We start from the raw sequence: 22,478 nt of genomic DNA, 5'->3' as shown, positions 1-22,478 counted from the left end.
AATAAGAGTTTACTTGTAAAAACATAATGTTCATGTTGTGTTTAATTTACAAAATGAACAGCATCATTGAGCCAATCAGCACGCTGCATGCTTCTACCAAGGTCTAATAATGTCTGTGATTGGCTGTCTAACGTTACACGTCGTAGAGACACGCAGGGAAAACTCCACGTTACACAGAGTACAGACATGCGCACACACACAGACACAGACACACACACACACACACACACACACACACACACACACACACACACACACACACACAGACACAGACACACACACAGACAGACAGACAGACTCACTCACACACAGACAGAGACACACACACACACACACACACACACACACACACACACACACACACACACACACACACACACACAGTTCAGTTCCGACCTGTGGTCCTTTGCTGCATGTCATTCCCCCTGTTTCTCCCACTTTCATGTCCATGCTGTCCTTTCAAAATAAAAGCCTAAAAATAGCACAAAAAAAAGAATCTTAAAAAAAATAAATAAAGATTTCCAGAGAAAGCTGACAGCCCCGTGACTCAGTGATTGGTCCTCTCTGTCTTGGCGTTAGGACTACCTGGTGGCGGTCTCCCTGCAGCAGCAGCAGGGCGGGGCCCCTGGGCCCCTCAGTGACCTGGAGTTGGCCCGACAGCTCCAACAGGAAGAATACCAGCAACAGCAGCAGCAACTACAGCAGCAACAGCAACCGCAGCAACAGCAGGGATCGCCTCCTGCAGCAACGCAGGTACAAAAACACACCGCACTAATACCATAGACATTATATAAACTGGACCAGCAGATCCCGTGTCTCTGGACGGAGACCAGTGAAGGACATTAGAAGCTCTTTCCTGGTGATGGCTGAGCGTTACTGAGCAGCCTCCAACTGAGCTTGAAGACGTAGATGTGACGTGAGCAACCTGTCTGAAAGTTGGAAGTCTTCTGGTAGCTGTGCCAAGAGAAATCTCAATCATTCCCAATCTAGCAGAGACGGAGAGCGTAGGTATATGTAAGGAGATAACATAGACACAGGCTCATTATTGATCACTAAAATGATAGTTAACATTAGTCATTACACTTAAACAGCTGATGGAAGTCCAAACTGCCTGAGAGCTTCTCCTGTACTATACGGTAACTCCTCTACTATGAGACAGGAAGTCTCGTGGTTATGACCCAATCGTTAGCCTATTGTTATAAAAACGTCTGCTACGGAGCCATAACGTGAGCTACAAGGTAATGGAGCCTTTTATACATTGTCGTGTTTCTTTAGAAATAAACAACGGACAAATGGAGTCTTTAAACGCGTCAGATGTAAAGGTATTCTCTGTCAAAGTGACGTCAAAATAAATGGCAGTCAACGGGATGCTAACGGGAGGTGATGGCTTGGTAGCATCAAAATGGCGCCATAGGAGCTACGTGTTCTGGGGAGAAGCTTACCCCCTTGACTAATACTCTGTTACGGTGCGTTCACACTAAGGTGTTTCCGTGCAAATCTGGGCGGGCAGATTAGACACAGGGCCCTATTTTAACAACCTGAGCCCACGGCGTGAAGCGTGTCTGGTGCAGGTGTGTTTAGGACGTGTCCAAATCCACTTTTGCTAGTTTGACGGTGGAGAAAAGGGTCCGTGCGCCGGGCGCATGGTTCTAAAGGGTTGTTCTTAGTGTCTTCATTAACCAGAGGTGTGTTTTGGGCGTAACATGCAATCAACCAATCAGAGATCATCTCCCATTCCCTTTAAAAGCCAGGCGCGTTTGGACCTTGGAGCATTGCTGTTATAATGGAGGATTTGCCTTTGACTTTAGACCAGGTTTTTGTTGATCAATGGTGCAATTACTTCCCGCTGCCTCAAGATAGCAATACTCCCAGAATGCACCTGAACACACCTCCCTGTAAGACCAGCACGCCCAGAATGCACCTGAACACACCTCCCTGTAAGACCAGCACGCCCAGAATGCACCTGAACACACCTCCCTGTAAGACCAGCACGCCCAGAATGCACCTGAACACACCTCCCTGTAAGACCAGCACGCCCATGGGGCCACAGATGGCGATTAATGCCACACAAATCTTCCCTTTCTCTTTGATGTGAACGAGCCAAAAGCTCCTGTTGTTGTTTGTCTGTTTGTGTAGTTGTTGTCATGATGATGATGATGATGATGATGATGATGATGATGTTGTTGTTGTTGTTGTGTTTTCAGGTCAGAGGTCAGGGGTCACAGCAGGGTGGAGCGCGGAGAAGAGAGAAGGACTCGGACTGTGTCGTCCTATAGACTCCTTTATTATCATCGTAATCTATCGAGACACACACACACACACACACACACACACACACACACACAGACATACACACACACACACACACACACACACACACATACACACACACATATATATATATACACACATGCACACACAGACAGACACACACATACACACACACACATATATACACACACGCACAAACAGACAGACACACATACACACACACACACACACACACACACACACACACACACACACACACACACACACACACACATATATATATACACACACACACACACACACACACACACACACACACACACACAGCTCGATGCCAAACCCCAGTGCTTTGATAAACAGTTTGTTTCAGACGTGATTCCGAGTTTTTGGAAAGTTTGTAAAAAATGTGAGAAAGTACCATTGAGTCTGGTGGAGCACACACAGGTACCGCTGTCTGAGGAAAAGGTCTATGAGTCGTAACAAACGGCTTCATTAACGGCCAATAAATAATAATTCTCTAAAGCTTAACTGGTCTGAAATATACCTTTAAAATGAATAACTTCTGGATGGACAGGGTGTAAAGAATACACGAGTTAAGAGCTGAGAAATAATCCAAAATAATGCAGAATTAAGCAGATTAATTTCATTCCAGTTTGTCTGTATTTGTCACTGATCTATAAAGCATTAGGAATATTGATTGGCTGTCTATAAAGCTCATAGCGATGGCATCTTATATCTATGAAGGGAAACTGTTGGAAAATCCGTTAACGTAATCAGTATTTTATGTAAAATCTCTTTTCTGATTGGACCAGTTTCTCCAGTAAAGGTCCAACAGGTTCTCACTCCGAACTCGTTAAGATTCGGACGCTCGTTCAGTGTTTCTCAGCGTCGCATACGCCGCAAAAATCCCCGTTTAGCTTTAAGATGATGTATGAAGAGAGACAACGGTAGAGAGTAGTATGAAAGCCCAAAATTCATCGTAGAGAGGCTGGTTGGGGGGGTGGATGGGTCAAACATCACATGGCCCAACCGTCCCGTTCTTCTTTACCTAAACCCAACCGTCCCGTTCTTTACCTAAACCTAACCGTCCCGTTCTTTACCTAAACCCAACCGTCCCGTTCTTTACCTAAACCCAACCGTCCCGTTCTTTACCTAAACCCAACCGTCCCGTTCTTCTTAAACCCAACCGTCCCGTTCTTCTTTACCTAAACCCAACCGTCCCGTTCTTTACCTAAACCTAACCGTCCCGTTCTTCTTTACCTAAACCCAGCCGTCCCGTTCTTCTTTACCTAAACCCAACTGTCCCGTTCTTCTTTACCTAAACCCAACTGTCCCGTTCTTCTTTACCAAAACCCAACCGTCCCGTTCTTCTTTACCTAAAACCAACCGTCCCATTCTTCTTAAACCCGTCCTTCTTTACCTAAACCCAACCGTCCCGTTCTTCTTTACCTAAACCCAACCGTCCCGTTCTTTACCTAAACCCAACCGTCCCGTTCTTTACCTAAACCCAACTGTCCCGTTTCTTCTTTACCTAAACCCAACCGTCCCGTTCTTCTTTACCTAAACCCAACTGTCCCGTTCTTCTTTACCTAAACCCAACTGTCCTGTTCATCTAAACCCAAACATCCCGTTCTTCTTTACCTAAACCCAACCGTCCCGTTCTTCTTTACCTAAACCCAACTGTCCCGTTCATCTAAACCCAACTGTCCCGTTCATCTAAACCCAACCGTCCCGTTCTTCTTTAACTAAACCCAACCGTCCCGTTCTTCTTTACCTAAACCCAACTGTCCCGTTCTTCTTTACCTAAACCCAACTGTCCCGTTCTTCTTTACCTAAACCCAACCGTCCCGTTCTTCTTTACCTAAACCCAACCGTCCCGTTCTTTACCTAAACCCAACTGTCCCGTTCCTGTCCTGCGTGTCACGTAAACGTACCTTTTATAAGCCCACCCACCATCTTTCCCTAAACTTAACTGCGTCCAAAGTGACGCCAATGGTCCCGACCCAGGACGTTTAGATCTGAAGTTAAAGGAGACTTTTAGTGTCAATAACAACGCCAAAGGCACCTGACCGAGCATCCGTACGTCCCGCTATGGGAGTGAGAACGGGTTCGACTATGGTCGCCAACAGTAAAAATGTCTGACCGGTTCTGGTGAAACTGTTCTGGTCCTACGAGCCGCTTCACTGCAGAGGAAACTCTAAAACAGGAAACGTTAACATCACCGTTAAAGGAATCGATTACAAATATATAAAGTCCCGTCAGATTTTCACTGATCTTTGTTTCCCAGCAGGTTTTAAATGCAGAAAATATAAACTTTGAAACGTTTCACCAGTAGGTAAGACTTCTGAAATGTGGGAACATTGAACCTACTTTTAAGAAAACTCTTAGAAATGTGGGAACATAGGGTCTACTTTTAAGAAAACTCTTAGAAATGTGGGAAAATTGGGTCTACTTTTAAGAAAACTCTTAGAAATGTGGGAAAATTGGGCCTACTTTTAAGAAAACTCTTAGAAATGTGGGAAAATTGGGCCTACTTTTAAGAAAAGTCTTAGAAAAGTGGGAACATTGGGCCTACTTTTAAGAATATATCTCTATCTATCTCTCATACATACAGTTCAGTATATGTTATTTATGACGTCCGTACATTTTAAAAAATCTGCTGCTGGAACAAATCAGTGGTCCGTCGGGACGTAAACAAGACCGAACTAAAAGCACATTTTGGACCTAAAGCCGTGCTGTAACTCTGCTTTAACGTTGCTGTAGCGCTGCTGTAACTCTGCTTTAACGCTGCTGTAACGCTGCTGTAACGCTGCTGTAACGCTGCTGTAACGCTGCTGAAGTGCAGATGGTTAACAAACTGCTCTCACTCTTGAGTGGCGCCGCCGGTACTTCCTGTTGTCGCTCCGGTGTTTTTAAACGTGTGTGACTGTCGGGCCGCTGCCACGCTCTCTTTAAGCTTTGTATTTAATTTGTCATGATGTCAAATTATCAATAAAAACAAAAACACAAAACTGGTGTCGACTCATTTGTTTGTTGTTGTGGGTTATTATTAAAGTGCTCATATTATGCAAATCTTTTAAGGTTCATACTTGTATTTTGAGGTTCTACCTATGTTAGATCGTAGATATACAGTATCCATGGTGGTGGTCACGCCAGTCTCTGGGTCAAGGCAAGGCAAGCACTTCTTCCTCGTTTCATGGTGGGCACTGTGCTCCAAAACGTAGGTGCTGATTGGCCGAAGAGGAGTCCTGTGTATCTGTGCCACTGAACCCTATCCTTCGACTACCTTCGACTACCGGGATGCCTGTCACAGTAACTTGAAATTGAAATGTGAGAACTGAATGTGAACTGTGGATAAATGACTGAAATTCACTTTCTGGTGGCACATATTTCAGCCCATACTAAAGTACAGAAAGTATTTGTACTACTGTAGAAGTTTGGTATCATTCCGGGCATTATTAGTGGGGTAATTTACGGGATACAAACGTGGATCCGATGGAGGACTGCAGGGGGTACGTGTCCCACTAGGGTTACTTTGGAGGACTGCAGGGGGTACGTGTCCCACTAGGGTTACTCTGGAGGACTGCAGGGGGTACGTGTCCCCCTAGGGTTACTCTGGAGGACTGTAGGGGGTACGTGTCCCCCTAGGGTTACCCTGGAGGACTGCAGAGGGTACGTGTCCCACTAGGGTTACTTTGGAGGACTGCAGGGACTACATGTCCACCTAGGGGTACTCTGGAGGACTGCAGGGGGTACGTGTCCCACTAGGGTTACTTTGGAGGACTGCAGGGACTACATGTCCACCTAGGGGTACTCTGGAGGACTGCAGGGGGTACGTGTACCCTTAGGGGTACTATGAAGGACTGCAGGGGGTACGTGTCCCCCTAGGGTTACTTTAGAGGACTGCAGGGGGTATGTGTCCCCCTAGGGGTACTCTGGAGGACTGCAGGGGGTATGTGTCCCCCTAGGGGTACTCTGGAGGACTGCAGGGGGTACGTGTCCCCCTAGGGGTACTCTGGAGGACTGCAGGGGATACTATGGAGGACTGCAGGGGGTACGTGTCCCCCTAGGGGTACTTTGGAGGACTGCAGGGGGTACGTGTCCCCCTAGGGTTACTCTGGAGGACTGCAGGGGGTACGTGTCCCCCTAGGGTTACTCTGGAGGACTGTAGGGGGTACGTGTCCCCCTAGGGTTACCCTGGAGGACTGCAGGGGGTACGTGTCCCACTAGGGTTACTTTGGAGGACTGCAGGGGGTACGTGTACCCCTAGGGGTACTCTGGAGGACTGCAGGGGGTACGTGTCCCCCTAGGGTTACTTTGGAGGACTGCAGGGACTACATGTCCACCTAGGGGTACTCTGGAGGACTGGGTTAGCCATGCCTTTGCATTTCACCTGTGTATGTCCTTGGACGGTCTGATATGCGTAGCATTTTGGCCCGCCAGAAACAAACTCAGTTATATAGTCCTCGTTGGGATCACCGCAGAGCAGTGAGGAGTTAAGCTCGTCCGTTAAATTTCCCAGAAAGGGGCCTAGCTCTGGTACCCACTCATCGCCTCTGGTGGTGAATATGATGCTATCTGTATCACTGTAGAGAACGCGCTCCTGCAGTTTATCGAGCAGCTCATAAAGTTCGAGACGTGCGTAAGCTGTAGTCATGGCCCCTATGAAGACATTAACGTCTTTTACACTGGAAGCCTGACACTCAGCATGTCGCCACTGCACTATCGCCACTTCTGGAGAAATAAATGAGAACTGTCGAACATCAAAAGCATCGCTGAACATGAGTTATGTAAATCGCTCTGGGTCTGTTATGAGCTCAGCATTTGGCATGTTATTACACATCGCAAACCGACCCCAAAGGCTGTTCAGTAAGAGTTTCTGGATACTTCTGACTGCCTTGTTAACACTTTTCTTGGCAAGGTCCAGACGGATACCCTAGTGGACATAGTAGTCCTCGACGTACTTTTGTTTCTCATCTTCCGTTTTGATATGCCCTGGGTAGCCGGAAGCCTGCTGCTTGAGCTTGAGAAATGTTTTAACATAGCCTTTAAAAAGCTGATCCGATTTTTCTGGAAAATGCCATACCTCGCTGATGGCGACTACCCGATATCCTTTCTCCACGGCTTTGTTTAGTTCAAACGTTACCCACACTCCCGACAATTGTCTCTCATGTTCGCTGTGGTTACATGGGGTTGCCTGATTCATCTGCTCGGCACATGTTCTACACAGGGGGAACATCAATTTACCGTGGCATCCATAGTGTAGAACCGGATGATACAGGTGGAAAGGTGGAGAGATGGAGGGAGATGGAGAGATGGAGAGATGGAGGTGATGAACGATGTGACCGTTATGGAGACTCCGTATCACTGTTATTCTCGAGGCTAACTCCTCTGATATCTTCCCCTGATGACCCTCTCTCTACTCTGCCCTCTCCTGCCGTACGGTAACACCAGCTACCGTCAGCGGGGCCCATGTTTCGCCCTATTTAAAAGGAGTTACTTCAGATACTTTCCTGTTTTCAGTTCATTATAGAGACACACACACCCGTACTAAAGGGTCCTCGCCTGGGTCAGGGAACCCAAAGACCAGGCTTTGATTAACACCCCAGATGTATAGAAAAAGTACTGCCGAGGGAAGCTTCATAACCATGTGATCTTCAGTAATACTCACAGAAAGAAAATGAACAAAAATGTCCCTAACACAATGAAATGAATGCTCTAATACGGAGATTCTTTCAGTACCAAATGCCCCAAAAAGAAGAGACTCTATCAGCGACTTACTCCTATTTATACGAACATTGACCAGTTTCCTGGCCCAACACGAGCTCAGGTATTCTTATTTATTCTGTGAGTTTCCCTGCGAGTGCTGAGAGGTGTAATACATCTTCTAAGTCCCGCTGCCTGAAGGCACCAGGTCCCCCATTCTGTCCCTAAGTGCCAGACTCTGTACGGGACAGGCTGGACGGGTGTTCCCTCCCGATTGGAGGCCCTGAGCCTCTGTGCTGTGAGCACCAGGAGTCTGTTTTTTTTTTGCCAAGCAATAGCCTCCACCAAAAGCTTACAGGAAATGCACCACGTGCCATACAGGATATGCAGCTGGGTGTCTACAATGGTGGTGGTCGGCCGACTTCCTCTCGCACCGCTCTGCACAAACTGTCAGCTCTCTTCACTTTAGCTGCAATACAGATTCATGTGTTTGTGTGTTTGTGTGTGTGTGTGTGTGTGTGTGTGTGTGTACACGACCAGGAACATGGAAACCACTAAAATACACAAATAATGACAGTTGGAAACTAAACCACGTTTGGTCTTTTTATTTTATTTATACCTGCAGGTATAGGAGTAACAATTTCACACAGCACAGCAGCGCAAAGTATAAACGTCTTCACCGAGGACGAAGAAAAAACGGGCTTATATACATCGCAGAGTGTAACGAGCTGCGTTAACATGACTCAACATTTCTGATCGACAATCTCAACACAGGAGACAGTCTGGTGCCACTTTGCTTCTTCCCCTCGGCACGCCATTCACCCAGAGGTTACAAGAATATAAAAAGGTCATATTTAAATGTCATTTGTTTCCCATTACACGTCCCACATGGGATTACAAGACACTGCTATTTCTCTGTGTGTGTGTGTGTGTGTGTGTGTGTGTGTGTGTCTGTGTCTGTGTGTGTGTAAGTGTGTGTAGGTGTTTGTGTGAGTGTGTTTGTGTGTGTGTGTGTGTGTGTGTAAACATTGAAAATCCTCGAGGAGCGAAGGAACCAGAAAATATTCACATTTAACAAGCTGCAATTTAGAGAAGTCTTCCTTTTTTTTAATGAAAAATAACTCAGAATGACAGAAGTTAACCCTTAAATGACTTCTGACTATTTCAGTTTACACAACTCAGCAGAGTCTCCATAACCATAAACCATTAGTCCAGCATAGAGGGGCTGAGTGAATGTGGTCTGGACTCTGTGGAGGAGAGTCATGGTTCCAGAGACGTTGTAGAAGGACAGAATACCTGCACTGTGATCCAGGTACACTCCTACTCTGGAGGACCCAGGACCTGAGACGGGAGTTTGGACATTGTTGGACCAAAATGTATAAATGTGGTTGGTACAATATAACGCCCAAGATTTGTCATTGTATCCAAATCCACATTCATCCGACCGCCCTGCTCTGCTGATATTCTTGTATGAGACTGCTACATCAACTCTTCCACTCGTCTCCACCTCCCAGTAACAACGTCCAGTCAGACTCTCTCTACTCAGGACCTGAGACCAGATAGTGAATCTGTCTGGGTGACTAGAATAAGACTGTTGTTGACTCATGAATGTTACTTTCCTGTTCCCCTCAGATAATAACAGCTGTGTGTGTGCTGTGTTTGGATCCAGTGTGATTTCACGTGAATATTTTAAGAATCCAGCTCTGGTCTTGGGCTCTAGTTGTGGCAGTAAAACGTCCACTTCAGTCCCTGTCAGTGAGACGTTTGTGCACTCCTCTCTCAGGACGTCCTGCAGTTTATCTCTGACTTCTGACACGGCCGCCGTCACGTCCTCAAAGCAGCTCAGAGGACAGATATGGATGCTGGATGTAGATTGGCTGAGTGGTGGCAGTGAGGGGTAGTTGTGTAGAAACTGGTTGGGATCCTCTGTGTGTGAGAGCTTCTTCAGCTCAGCGTCTTTCCTCTTCAGCTCAGTGATCTCCTGATCCAGCTCCTCCTGAAGCTCTTTGACTCGACTCGCTTCACTTTTCTGCTGGGATCTGACCTGCTGCTTCACATCAGAGCTTCTTTTCTCCAGGAGACGGATCAGCTCGGTGAAGATCTTCTCGCTGTCCTCCACTGCTTTATCAGCAGAGAGATTGATGGCCTCCACCTGCTGTTGAAGCAGCTTCACATCTTTCTCTCTGTCCTGGATTCTCTGCTGGATGGTCTGTCGACTCCCCTCGAGCTCTCTCTGCCTCTCAGCGCTCTCTGCTGCAGCTGAGACTGTGTCGTGGCCTTTATGTTCGTCCACGGAGCAGAGATAACAGATAAGCTGCTGATCAGTACGACAGAACATTTTCATCACCTCATCATGACGAGAGCAGACGTTCTCCTGGAGCTTCTTGGACGGCTCCACCAGCTTGTGTTTCTTGAATGTCTCTGATTCATAATGAAACTGAAGGTGTTTCTCACAGAAAGAAGCCAGACATTGCAGACAGGACTTGATGGCTTTGAGTTTTCTCCCGGTGCAGATATCACAGGCCACATCTTCAGCTCCAGCATAGCAGAGATCAGCAGGAGCAGCTTGGAGTCCAGTCTTCTTCAGCTGCTCCACTAAATCTGCTAACATGGTGCTTTTCACCAGTACAGGCCTCGGTGTAAAGCTCTGCCTGCACTGAGGGCAGCTGTACATTTCTGTACACTGCCTTTAATACAGTTCATGCAGTAGCTGTGTCCACAGGGAATAGTCACCGGATCCTTCAGTAGATGCAGACAGATGGAACAAGAAATAGTTTCTCGGTCCAGCTGAACTCCTTTCTGCGCCATTTCACCTCTCGCTCAGTGACGACTGTCTGAGTCTCACTTCCTGAGAAGTGAAACTAGTTTGAGCTCAGATGTAACAACAGGATGTGATAGGCTGTTGTCCTTCCCCCAGCATGTTGGTTACACCCATCTGCAAACTGTAGCTCTGAAGGGGGAGGGAACAAGGAAATATGTGCACAGAGTGGAGCTAGCTGTGTTAGAAAGGAGGAAGAGGAGGGAGGGGTTATCAAGCTTTGTTCATTCCTGGAAGAGGAGTGCTCTGAGAGAGATACTGGGTGTGTTGCAATGCCCATACTACCATTAGTATGACAGGGAAAGATATAGTACATCCCAATACATATAATGTCAAATGCAGAATGCCAAATAATGTGTCCCGATGCACTCTGGTTGCATTTTGCAGTATGCAAGCCAGCGTGCTTTTCTGACCCACAATCCTCTGTGCAGCATATCTGAGCAAGAGGCTCAAAGTTCAAGCTGGGATGTTATCTCAGAGTTTAATGTCCCGAAGAAAAAGTACGCGATAAGGAACGCAGCAACACTGTTTACAACACAGCTCATTTCTCATTTAAAAACTCCTCTGACTTCAGCTTTTAGGAGGTAAAGTCTTCTTAGAAGCAGAGGGTTTGGAGACGGCTCCCCAGTTCACTAAATGACTGAGTTGTCCTGTCATTATGTTAAATAACTGGAGTAATGATGGAGTGATCAGGTAAAGAAGTGTGTACAAAGTACTGACAGAGTACTTCATGTCCCAGGGGGCGGAGCCAGACGTAAACATCCGGGGCTCACTCTAAATCTATTTCTCCCAAGGAGATTTTTATCCCATTTACCGGAGCTATTTACACGACATTTCAGATAATAGAAGGAGTGTTTAAAATAGAGAAAATAATTGATAGCAAGAAAGTAGGTCGTAAAAAGCTAGTCCTGGTGAAATGGTTAGGGTGGCCTGATACATTCAATTCATGAGTCGCTGAAAAAGACATAGTTGATGTGAGATAAAGCTACCATGACAAACACATAAACTAATCATTCTGATTCAGTAGTAACAGGTGTAGGTATAATGTATAAGAAAGTTTTTTTTGTTACGCTCCCCAGCAATGCCTCAGCCCTAGTTTATCCGAACAATAAGATATGGCAGTTCAGAACAAACTTTGCAAAACCGTTAATATTCCAGCAGCCCTACGAGGTAGGCCTCATAGAGATACAGTACCCCAGGATATGGAATAATTTTACCACTGATAATGCTGAGGTTGAAATTTTTGACACAAATACTAAACAGACATGTATAATAGAGCTAGCGGTCGGTTGTTATAATTCAGTGGCTAGCATTGTTAAAGAGTATAATATGAGATGCATGTCTAGTATAGGGACAGCTGACATAACCATGAGCTACAACAATATTACAAACAGGGTTTACTTTACTGGCGGCGCGGGGTATCATTTAGCATTTACAGGCCGTGTGGCCGAGATTCTTGGCTTCATTCCAGACACTGTGTTCGAAATAGATTCCAACCCCCGTGTTAAATGTGTAGCCACCAGACCTGCAGACATCCATGCGGGTCGCTATAATATGTTTATTTATAGCAACATATTGGACTACCAATTAGTTGGTGATGGCCATGTCCCACTACTCCGGTGTATAAATATCTCTGATGAGAGCCGTCGTAAGCCCACTATGAGTTACGATACGCCTCATTAACCATCGCTGTCACGCTCAACTATTACGGACATTCAAATAGATTTACGCGACGATCAGAACAAACACATCCCCTTCTCATACGGAAAAGTTATTGTCAAACTACATTTTAGACCCGTGAAGCAGCATTACAATGATGCGCAAAGCATACACCTCAGATGACGGGAGATATACAGCCTACTATATGAACCAGGCCGGTGGAGAACTCCCTGGTTACATAGGTACCAGCGGCCAATATGGGAATGGTCTAGGGGGCTTGTTCAGAAATCTGTTCCGAATGGCTGTCCCCCTTTTGAAAAAAGGGTTTAATCTAGCCAAACCGCATCTGAAAACTGCTGCCACGGGTATTATTGGGGACGTTGTGTCTAATGTTCGAAATACCATAGCAACCAGACAGCAGGGAAGTGGTCTCATGGCGTACAGTCGCAAACCGTTAAGAAGAAATCCCTCAGTATGTGGGCGTACCAGGTTGTATCTAGGAAACGTAAAACCACAACCAAAAAACGAAGAGTCATCAAAAAGAAGACAGCTTTCAGAAGACGCAGAGCTCCGACCCGACGCTCTCTGGTCTTAGCAAAAGACATATTCTAAATTAATCTTAGGAAGTAATCATGGCTTTCATTCATAATCAGTCGGAAGTGTGTGTGAAGACAGAATTGGACCTGTTTACCGTACCGTACCGTACACTCAGACATCTATTAAAAAATCAACTTTCCTAGAAATACCGTCCATGTCCGCTCTAACAGACAGTGGTCCTATAGAGTTTTTCATATCAGCTAGTGGCGAAGATTACATCGATCTTAACGATTCATATCTGTACACACGTGTAAGGATTACAAATCCTGACGGCACATTGCTGGCTAATGCAGCTGCTGTGGGGTTTATAAACTACCCTGGATGCAGTCTTTTTTCCCAAGTAGATATAATGCTGGGCGATAGATTGATTACACAGTCTTCAAATACGTACCCATACAGAGGAATTATTGAATGTTTGCTAAACTATGGAAGAGAAACACTAGATACACAGTTCAGCACTGGCCTATTCTGTAAAGACACAGATGGAAAAATGGATGATACATCTATTACACGCAATAATTTGGGGTTAGAGCAACGGGGATCCTACACTGGTGAAAGTCGTATTGTGGAATTAATATCGCCAGTACATGCCGACTTGTTCTTTCAAGAAAAACTGCTGCTAAATGGTGTGGACATTTCACTTAAATTCATCCGGTCAAAAGATGACTTTGCACTAATGACCCCAGGAAATGTTCAATTCACTGTGAAAATAATGTCTGCCAGTCTGTTTGTAAAAAAGATAACAGTGGCTCCGACTGTGAGACTAGCCCATAGTAGAGCACTACAACACACTAATGCCAAATATTCTATTGACAGAGTAGCCATAAAAACATTCTCCATACCGACAGGTACGAGAGTGTGTAACCAAGAGAATTTATTCATAGGACAGATACCTAAATTCGTAGTTATAGCTTTCGTTGATAATGAATCATACACCGGTTCGTATGCACGTAACCCCTTTAATTTCGGACACGATGATGCAGAATTTATAGGCCTATATGCTGACGGACAACCACACCCTGCCCGACCTTTTCAACCACATTTTCAAAGAGGTCAATATTGTCGCGAATATTATCAGATGGTATCGAGAGAGAGAGAGAGAGAGAGACAGAGAGAGACAGAGAGAGAGACAGTCTGATTACCTCCACTGTCTGAACACTCCTGTTGTCTGAAGGACAGTTTAAACATCAACGTACTACGTGAAGGCATTTCATCACCTGCTGTCTCAGTTTGTAATCCCGTGTCTTCTTGCTAATAACACCTGTTTTCGTCTTCTCTGAGGTGATTTTCGACCGTTTGACGCACTTCTTTCGACGTTCTGAACTACCGCGGAAATGTCAGAGCGCGTCACGTGACGATTCTAAGCGAATCACGTTGTCAGAAATTGGCATCAGCCAATGAGATTGCTCATTTAGAGTTAAATCCCCCCTTTTACTTTCACGATTGGTTGCTGATAAAAAGGAAAATGACCATATTTGGATCCAACAGCATTGTACAGGAGAGAGGGAGCTTTCCAACGGTATATGTGTTGACAGGGTGTCTAATGCCCTCTCGATTAACCCCGTTAGGGTACTATGCACTCGCGCTGGCACACTACCAATATCCGTCAAATCACTATTTCGAAAATCAATGGCTTGACGAAATACCGCCGCATTAAAAACAGGAATCTCTTTGGATGCTATCCTAGAAACCCGACCCTCTCCACACTGTATTGGCCCCTGAGGATTTATAGTTGGCCCCATGTATGTACTTGTGGATGGCTGTGGTTCTATATAATCATCTGTACGTATACAATTTGATGATTGGACACTAGCAAAACACGTCTGCCTTGTGTGATTAGGAATTGTGGGTTGTATGGTGACGAGACAATCCCCAGGTCTGTCTGGATACACTGTTGGTGGGGCCTGATTTGATGCCTGTATGGTGCCAAGGCTGGCTGTTTCTTGGGGAAGTGTGCCACTGGGGCAAGCTGTACATATGTTGTTCAGTTCAGGATTTGTGGGTTGTATGGTGACGAGACAATCCCCAGGTCTGTCTGGATATACTGTTGGTGGGGCCTGATTTGATGCCTGTATGGTGCCAAGGCTAGCTGTTTCTTGGGGAAGTGTGCCACTGGGGCCAGCCGTGCACATGTTGTCTAGTACATCTTGGAATATTTTTCTCTGTTTCTCACACCACTGAATATACGCATCGTGATGGCACGCAGCACGGGTATAGTCATCTGCACATAAAGCATCTACATCGGTGTCACTGTAGTGTGTATGTATTTGCTCTGATTTTTTAGGTTTTTTGGCGGGGGTACCCATTTTTGCTATTAATGTTATTTTGTTGTTTTTTTTTACAGACCCCCAATGACTGCTTCACTTCATTTTGTTATTGTCTTTTGAAAATATGGCTATCAACGGAACCAGTAGTGTGTTGAGGGCGACTGATCGCTGCAGATGCTGTGCCTCAGACCTCTCAAGACCTCTGCCGTAACTATTTAACGCCACACCCAAGGCTGTGACTACGTCAAACAACTGTGCATAAGCTGTCTGCAATGCGTCTACTTTATTCACCAGATTATTGATATTTTTGTTTTGGTCATGTATCGCATCTGACGCAGTGTGTCGACGTGTAGTTTCGGCGCAGAAGGCGAAGAGTGCCTCACCCTGTAATGATGTTATCTGCTCAGGACGGTTTATGGGGGCGACTGTCTCAAAACTGCTGTTAGTACTAAAACAATCCAATATTTGACCACATTCAAATGCCTCATCAATATCCTCTGTATTTACAGAGACGTTTGCTGATGCATGAGCACTGGGGCGCCCTTTGTCTGCTCCATTGACCGTGTGATTACAGGAAACACCAGGCCTCTGGCTGATGGGTGTGTCTGGAATAAAACACATACAAGCACATTCTATATCACCTTCATTCCCACGACATTGACACGGGTCCAGATTAGAGGTAATCGATGTGTGGTCTATTTCTGGTGATTCGTTGCTTTCTCCTTCATGACTATGACATAATAAAAACACATTTGTTTAAATAAACACACACACACACACACCTTCAGACATGTGATAACCCCTCCACACAATGCTACAGACCCATAAAACACACTAGCAGGTACTCACCTCTTCAGCGCCACTTTGAGGTAGAACTTGGATTGGGTCAATTACGACTGTGGGCACCGTTGACACTTCTGTGTCCTGGAAATCTGCTACGTCCCCACGTTGTAAACCCCCTCCTGTTGGCCCCTTATCATCACCCTCTCTCTCTGGGAAATGTAACACCTCCAATGAAGGGGTGAATGACACCCCTGCCTCTGGATGCTCTCTCTGCAATGCTGCTACAGCATTTAGCGTCTGAAAACATATGGGGTCGAACAGTTTTAATATACATATAAAGATTTTTACCACGTTAGTTGAGTATATCTAGTTAGATACAAAGTGTGGTACCTCTACAGCATAATCAGGGCCCTCGGTTACCACAGTAGATGCAGTCTCATCACTAGCAATGGTCGACCATGATGATTTGGGTGGGGAAGACCCCTGAGATTTCTGAGACACACACTCACACACTTTATGAGAAAATAACCCCTTTTAAATATTATATTATATATATATTATATATTATATATTAAATAAACCCCCTCACCACACTGTCGCTTTTGTAGAGGTAAAGACGACCTAAACAATAAGATACCATTAGTGATATAAAACACCTTGTATAAAATAAATAATAAAAATCACATAAACATTTCTGTAGATAATTACCCAATTTCAGCTTACTTAGTGCTTTCAGCTCGATTTCTTTTTCTTATTAAACCAGAGGATTGGTTTAATAACTAATAGTCTTATATCCTGTAATACTGATCTCCCTGCACAAAAACAACAGAAATACATGAACCCCCAAACACTGACATAAAATAGCACCGTCTTTTTTCAATATATATATATATATAACCCCTTGCTCCTATGACCATATGACCGTCATAGGGTACTCTTAACTTTTAGCCTTTACCCATTGGTCAGAACATACAACAGAAATACAACAGAAATACATGAACCCCCAAACACTGACATAAAATAGCACCATCTTTTTTCAATATATATATATATATATATATATATAACCCCTCGACCCTATGACCATATGACCGTCATAGGGGACTCCTAACTTTTAGCCTTTACCCATTGGTCTAACAACGGCGTTTTTAACACCTTCATCTAAATAAGATCCAATATTAACGGCATCACACAGGTGCGGCCTCTGTGACGACGTCATCACGCACTCGGGGGGTGCGAAACGTCACTACAGTCGGGGGCGGTAGCTATAACATAACCCCCACACCAGACTCCCTTTAGGAATACATGATTTAAAACTTCACCAGACCAGATTAGTGGTCCCCTAATACTGTATCTGAAGTCTCTTTTATATAGACCTTAGTGGTCCCCTAATACTGTATCTGAAGTCTCTTTTTATATAGACCTTATTGGTCCCCTAATACTGTATCTGAAGTCTCTTATATAGACCTTAGTGGTCCACTAATACTGTATCTGAAGTCTTTTTATATAGGCCTTAGTGGTCCCCTAATACTGTATCTGAAGTCTCTTTTACATAGACCTTAGTGGTCCCCTAATACTGTATCTGAAGTCTCTTTTATATAGACCTTAGTGGTCCCCTAATACTGTATCTGAAGTCTCTTTTATATAGACCTTAGTGGGAACTCATATTAATGTTAAAAAACCTCATAAACCTTTTTTAGCTTCCTGTCAAAGAGAATGATATTGTGATCTGACAGCCCTGTCATTAGATTAAAGGTCTTAGTAAGTCTTTCTGGTTTATTTGTGAACATCTATTTCAGTTTCTGACCGATTAGTTATTCTTGTGGGTTGTTCAATTAACTGTGTAAGATTAACATAGTCTGTAATGGTTTTAAGCTTCTTCGTTCCACCCTTATCACTCCAATTGACATTAAAGTCCCCCATCAATATGACCTCTTTGTTAAAATCCAAACTATGAAGGTTTTTTACCTGATCATAGACCTCAAGCTTTGCTGAGGGTTTTCGCTATAGACAGATTAAAGTGAATGCCATTTCAGCTGAAAGTGAAATGTTGACACCAACACATTCAATATCAGATTCCCTATGCCATTCAGTTTGTTTGCATTTAACCCTTGTGTGGTGTTTGGGTCTGTGGGACCCGTTTTCAATGTTTGCTAAAAGACATATTATGCTATTTATTATTTCTTCTAACTCAAACTAATTGGCCTTGGCTCGGTACACCCCCCTACACATAACTATTACATATGAGGTGTTCTGGTCTACTGGACCCGAGTGTGTTTAATTGTAGGTGCTATGAAACTATGTTGTCTTTCTGCACCTGCTATTCTCACAATAAAACGAAAATGATCATATGATCATAAATGTGACCTCACAGGGGTAAATGGCAAATATGAACCATAAATGACCGTATGTATCATTGGTAATTGAGCTAAAGTAAACATCTGTTAAGCATTGTTACATAAATGTTCATGGCTGTATTGATTTAAAAGCCTAATAATGTGGTGGGTCCACGGGAACATTGGCTGCGTGACAAACATATGAACACCTTACAAGGGTTAATAGTACTTTTCACATATAATAAAACTCCCCCCTCCCCTCCCATGGTCTCTGTCTTTCTTAAAAACATCCCACCAAACAACCCTTTAGCAGTTGGAGCCTGATTGAGCATTTGGAAAGACTTAGCATATGCTATTGCCTCGTATCTGCAAGAGGTCTTACAAGTCACTTCAGAGGTATCGTCAAGTCACAAGAACGGTGTTTCTGGATTTAAAAGTCTTTATTTCTCGATAGGGGGAACTAAATATATGAGATGAAATGCTAAACATGTCAGATATAAACAGAAATACGATGTCCTGAAGCCTTTCCGCCGTCTTGAAAGGTTTTCTTCGACTCGTCTATTTTAACATACAGCTTAAACAGCCTTATATACACTATTAAGACACTGCTATTTAACAGACATCTTCCTGTCCCGCAGATACATAACGTGGAGAAATACATGAATGACAAACAACAGCTCATATCTACACATCATCTGGGTAAAGACTTCTCCCCCAATGATGTTCATCACCACCCTAAATCATCTCATCACTTCTACAACCTCAACACGAGCAAATAAAGACGTCACACTAATCATCACTAATGTTTAGGAAAGATAATAAATGTCGAAGAAAGTGACAAAAAATGTTGATACGAGCAAAAAAAGAAAAAAGAAAAGGCAACAAGAACAGAAACAAAGCAACAACAACGTGTAAACACATGAAAACCATTGAAAACACTGACAGAAAAATGTTGAGAAAACAGAAAGTCCCAAAAATCAGCATCAAACATGGAGACTAAATCAGTTGAAGAGTTAACACAGAAATTAACCCTTAAATGACTTCTGACTATTTCAGTTTACACAACTCAGCAGAGACTGTGTGTGTGTGTGTGTGTGTGTGTGTGTGTGTGTGTGTGTATGTGTGTGTGTATGTGTCTGTGTGTGTGTGTGTGTGTGTGTGGGTGTGTGTGTGTGTGTATGTGTGTGTGTGTGTGTCTCTGTGTTTGTGTGTGTCTGTGTTTGTGTGTGTCTGTGTGTGTCTGTGACTGTGTGTGTGTGTCTGTGTGTAGGTGTGTGTGTGTGTGTGTGTGTGTGTGTCTGTGTGTGTGTGTGTGTGTGTGTGTGTGTGTGTGTGTGCGTGTGTGTGTGTCTCTGTGTGTGTGTGTGTGTGTGTGTGTGTGTCTGTGTTTGTGTGTGTGTGTGTGTGTCTGTGACTGTGTGTCTGTGTGTGTAGGTGTGTGTGTGTATAGGTGTGTGTGTGTGTGTATACACGTGTGTGCGTGTGTGTCTCTGTCTGTGTGTGTGTGTGTGTGTGTGTGTGTGTGTGTGTCTGTGTGTGTGTGTGTGTGTGTGTGTGTGTGTGTGTGTGTGTGTGTGTGTGTGTGTGTGTGTGTGTGTGTGTGTGTGTGTGTGTGTGTGTGTGTGTGTGTGTGTGTGTCTGTGTCTGTGTGTGTGTGTGTGTGTAGGTGTTTGTGTGAGTGTGTTTGTGTGTGTCTGTGTGTGTGTCTGTGTGTGTGTGTGTGTAAACATTGAAAATCCTCGAGGAGTGAAGGAACCAGAAAATATTAACATTTAACAAGCTGCAATTTAGAGAAGTCTTCCTTTTTTTAATAAAAAATAACTCAGAATGACAGAAATTAACCATTAAATGACTTCTGACTATTTCAGTTTACACAACTCAGCAGAGTCTCCATAACCACAAACCATTAGTCCAGCATAGAGGGGCTGAGTGAATGTGGTCTGGACTCTGTGGAGGAGAGTCATGGTTCCAGAGACGCTGTAGAAGGACAGAATACCTGCACTGTGATCCAGGTACACTCCTACTCTGGAGGACCCAGGACGTGAGACGGGAGTTTGGACTTTGTTGGACCAAAATGTATAAATGTGGTTGGTACAATCTAACGCCCAAGATTTGTCATTTCGTCCAAATCCACATTCATCCGACCACCCTGCTCTGCTGATATTCTTGTATGCGACTGCTACAACAACTCTTCCTCTCGTCTCCACCTCCCAGTAACAACGTCCAGTCAGACTCTCTCTACTCAGGACCTGAGGCCAGTCAGTGAATCTGTCTGGGTGACTAGAATAAGACTGTTGTTGTCTCATTAATGTTACTTTCCTGTTCCCCTCAGATAATAACAGCTGTGTGTTTACTGTGTTTGGATCCAGTGTGATTTCACGTGAATATTTTAAGAATCCAGCTCTGGTCTTGGGCTCTGGTTGTGGCAGTAAAACGTCCACTTCAGTCCCTGTCAGTGAGACGTTTGTCCACTCCTCTCTCAGGACGTCCTGCAGTTTATCTCTGACTTCTGACACAGCCGCCGTCACGTCCTCAAAGCAGCTCAGAGGACGGATCTGAATGCTGGATGTTGATTGGCTGAGTGGTGACAGTGAGGGGTAGTTGTGTAGAAACTGGTTGTGATCCTCTGTGTGTGAGAGCTTCTTCAGCTCAGCGTCTTTCCTCTTCAGCTCAGTGATCTCCTGCTCCAGCTCCTCCTGAAGCTCTTTGACTCGACTCGCTTCACTTTTCTGCTGGGATCTGACCTGCTGCTTCACATCAGAGCTTCTTTTCTCCAGGAGACGGATCAGCTCGGTGAAGATCTTCTCGCTGTCCTCCACTGCTTTATCAGCAGAGAGATCGATGGCCTCCGCCTGCTGTTGAAGCAGCTTCACATCTTTCTCTCTGTCCTGGATTCTCTGCTGGATGGTCTGTCGACTCCCCTCGAGCTCTCTCTGCCTCTCAGCTCTCTCTGCTGCAGCTGAGACTGTGTCGTGGCCTTTATGTTCGTCCACGGAGCAGAGATAACAGATAAGCTGCTGATCAGTACGACAGAACATCTTCATCACCTCATCATGACGAGAGCAGACGTTCTCCTGGAGCTTCTTGGACGGCTCCACCAGCTTGTGTTTCTTTAACTGAGCTACATCGTAATGAAGCTGAAGGTGTTTCTCACAGTAAGAGACAAGACAGATCAGACAGGACTTGATGGCTTTGAGTTTTCTCCCGGTGCAGACATCACAGGCCACATCTTCAGCTCCAGCATAGCAGAGATCAGCAGGAGCAGCTTGGAGTCCAGTCTTCTTCAGCTGCTCCACTAAATCTGCTAACATGGTGCTTTTCACCAGTACAGGCCTCGGTGTGAAGCTCTGCCTGCACTGAGGGCAGCTGTACATTTCCTTCTCATCCCCTTCATCCCAGAAGCCTTTAATACAGTTCATGCAGTAGCTGTGTCCACAGGGAATAGTCACCGGATCCTTCAGTAGATCCAGACAGATGGAACAAGAAATAGTTTCCCGGTCCAGCTGAACTCCTTTCTGCGCCATTTCACCTCTCGCTCAGTGACAACGACTGTCTGAGTCTCACTTCCTGAGAAGTGAAACTAGTCTGAGCTCTGATGTAACAACAGCATGTGATAGGCTGTTGTCCTTCCCCCAGCATGTTGGTTACACCCATCTGCAAACTGTAGCTCTGAAGGGGGAGGGAACAAGGAAATATGTGCACAGAGTGGAGCTAGCTGTGTTAGAGAGGAGGAAGAGGAGGGAGGGGTTATCAAGCTTTGTTCATTCCTGGAAGAGGAGTGCTCTGAGAGAGATACTGGGTGTGTTGCAATGCCCATACTACCATTAGTATGACAGGGAAAGATATAGTACATCCCAATACATATAATGTCAAATGCAGAATGCCAAATAATGTGTCCCGATGCACTCTGGTTGCATTTTGCAGTATGCAAGCCAGCGTGCTTTTCTGACCCACAATCCTCTGTGCAGCATATCTGAGCAAGAGGCTCAAAGTTCAAGCTGGGATGTTATCTCAGAGTTTAATGTCCCGAAGAAAAAGTAC

The 22,478-nt window shown here is 44.8% G+C and overlaps 2 protein-coding genes, 2 long non-coding RNA genes and 1 pseudogene across 10 annotated transcripts in view; 1 reads left to right on the top strand and 4 right to left on the bottom strand.

Annotated features, from left to right (window-relative positions):
• The window catches only part of mindy1 (MINDY lysine 48 deubiquitinase 1), an 18,834-nt gene extending 16,297 nt beyond the window's left edge, over positions 1–2,537 (top strand). For all 7 annotated transcript variants that reach the window (XM_078267168.1, XM_078267167.1, XM_078267169.1 and 4 more), the window contains 2 exons: positions 580–753; positions 2,205–2,537. In XM_078267168.1, coding sequence (XP_078123294.1) covers positions 580–753; positions 2,205–2,276 — 246 coding nt within the window. In that variant the 3' untranslated portion in view covers positions 2,277–2,537. The remainder of the gene's footprint in view (positions 1–579; positions 754–2,204) is intronic.
• A 758-nt stretch (positions 2,538–3,295) lies between these two features.
• LOC144528530 (uncharacterized) lies at positions 3,296–3,667 on the bottom strand. The gene is made up of 2 exons (XR_013502908.1): positions 3,424–3,667; positions 3,296–3,371 (listed from the first exon to the last, which is right to left on the bottom strand). It is a non-coding gene; the product is annotated as an uncharacterized LOC144528530 (long non-coding RNA).
• A 25-nt stretch (positions 3,668–3,692) lies between these two features.
• Positions 3,693–5,076, bottom strand: LOC144528531 (uncharacterized). Its single transcript, XR_013502909.1, has 2 exons — positions 4,159–5,076; positions 3,693–4,103 (listed from the first exon to the last, which is right to left on the bottom strand). It is a non-coding gene; the product is annotated as an uncharacterized LOC144528531 (long non-coding RNA).
• A 3,491-nt stretch (positions 5,077–8,567) lies between these two features.
• On the bottom strand, positions 8,568–10,843 carry LOC144528989 (tripartite motif-containing protein 16-like; annotated as a pseudogene).
• A 9,380-nt stretch (positions 10,844–20,223) lies between these two features.
• LOC144528941 (tripartite motif-containing protein 16-like) lies at positions 20,224–22,045 on the bottom strand. Its single transcript, XM_078267829.1, has one exon. It carries the CDS (start codon positions 21,959–21,961, stop codon positions 20,297–20,299), a length of 1,665 nt encoding a protein of 554 aa, XP_078123955.1. The 5' UTR covers positions 21,962–22,045; the 3' UTR covers positions 20,224–20,296.
• Positions 22,046–22,478: the final 433 nt, after the last annotated feature.

The sequence above is a fragment of the Sander vitreus genome, chromosome 14 (genome assembly GCF_031162955.1).
Source record: "Sander vitreus isolate 19-12246 chromosome 14, sanVit1, whole genome shotgun sequence".
In the NCBI taxonomy this organism is placed as follows: Eukaryota; Metazoa; Chordata; class Actinopteri; order Perciformes; family Percidae; genus Sander; species Sander vitreus.
Note: the sequence above shows the minus strand (reverse complement) of the source record. Positions and strands in the feature narration are given on the sequence as shown.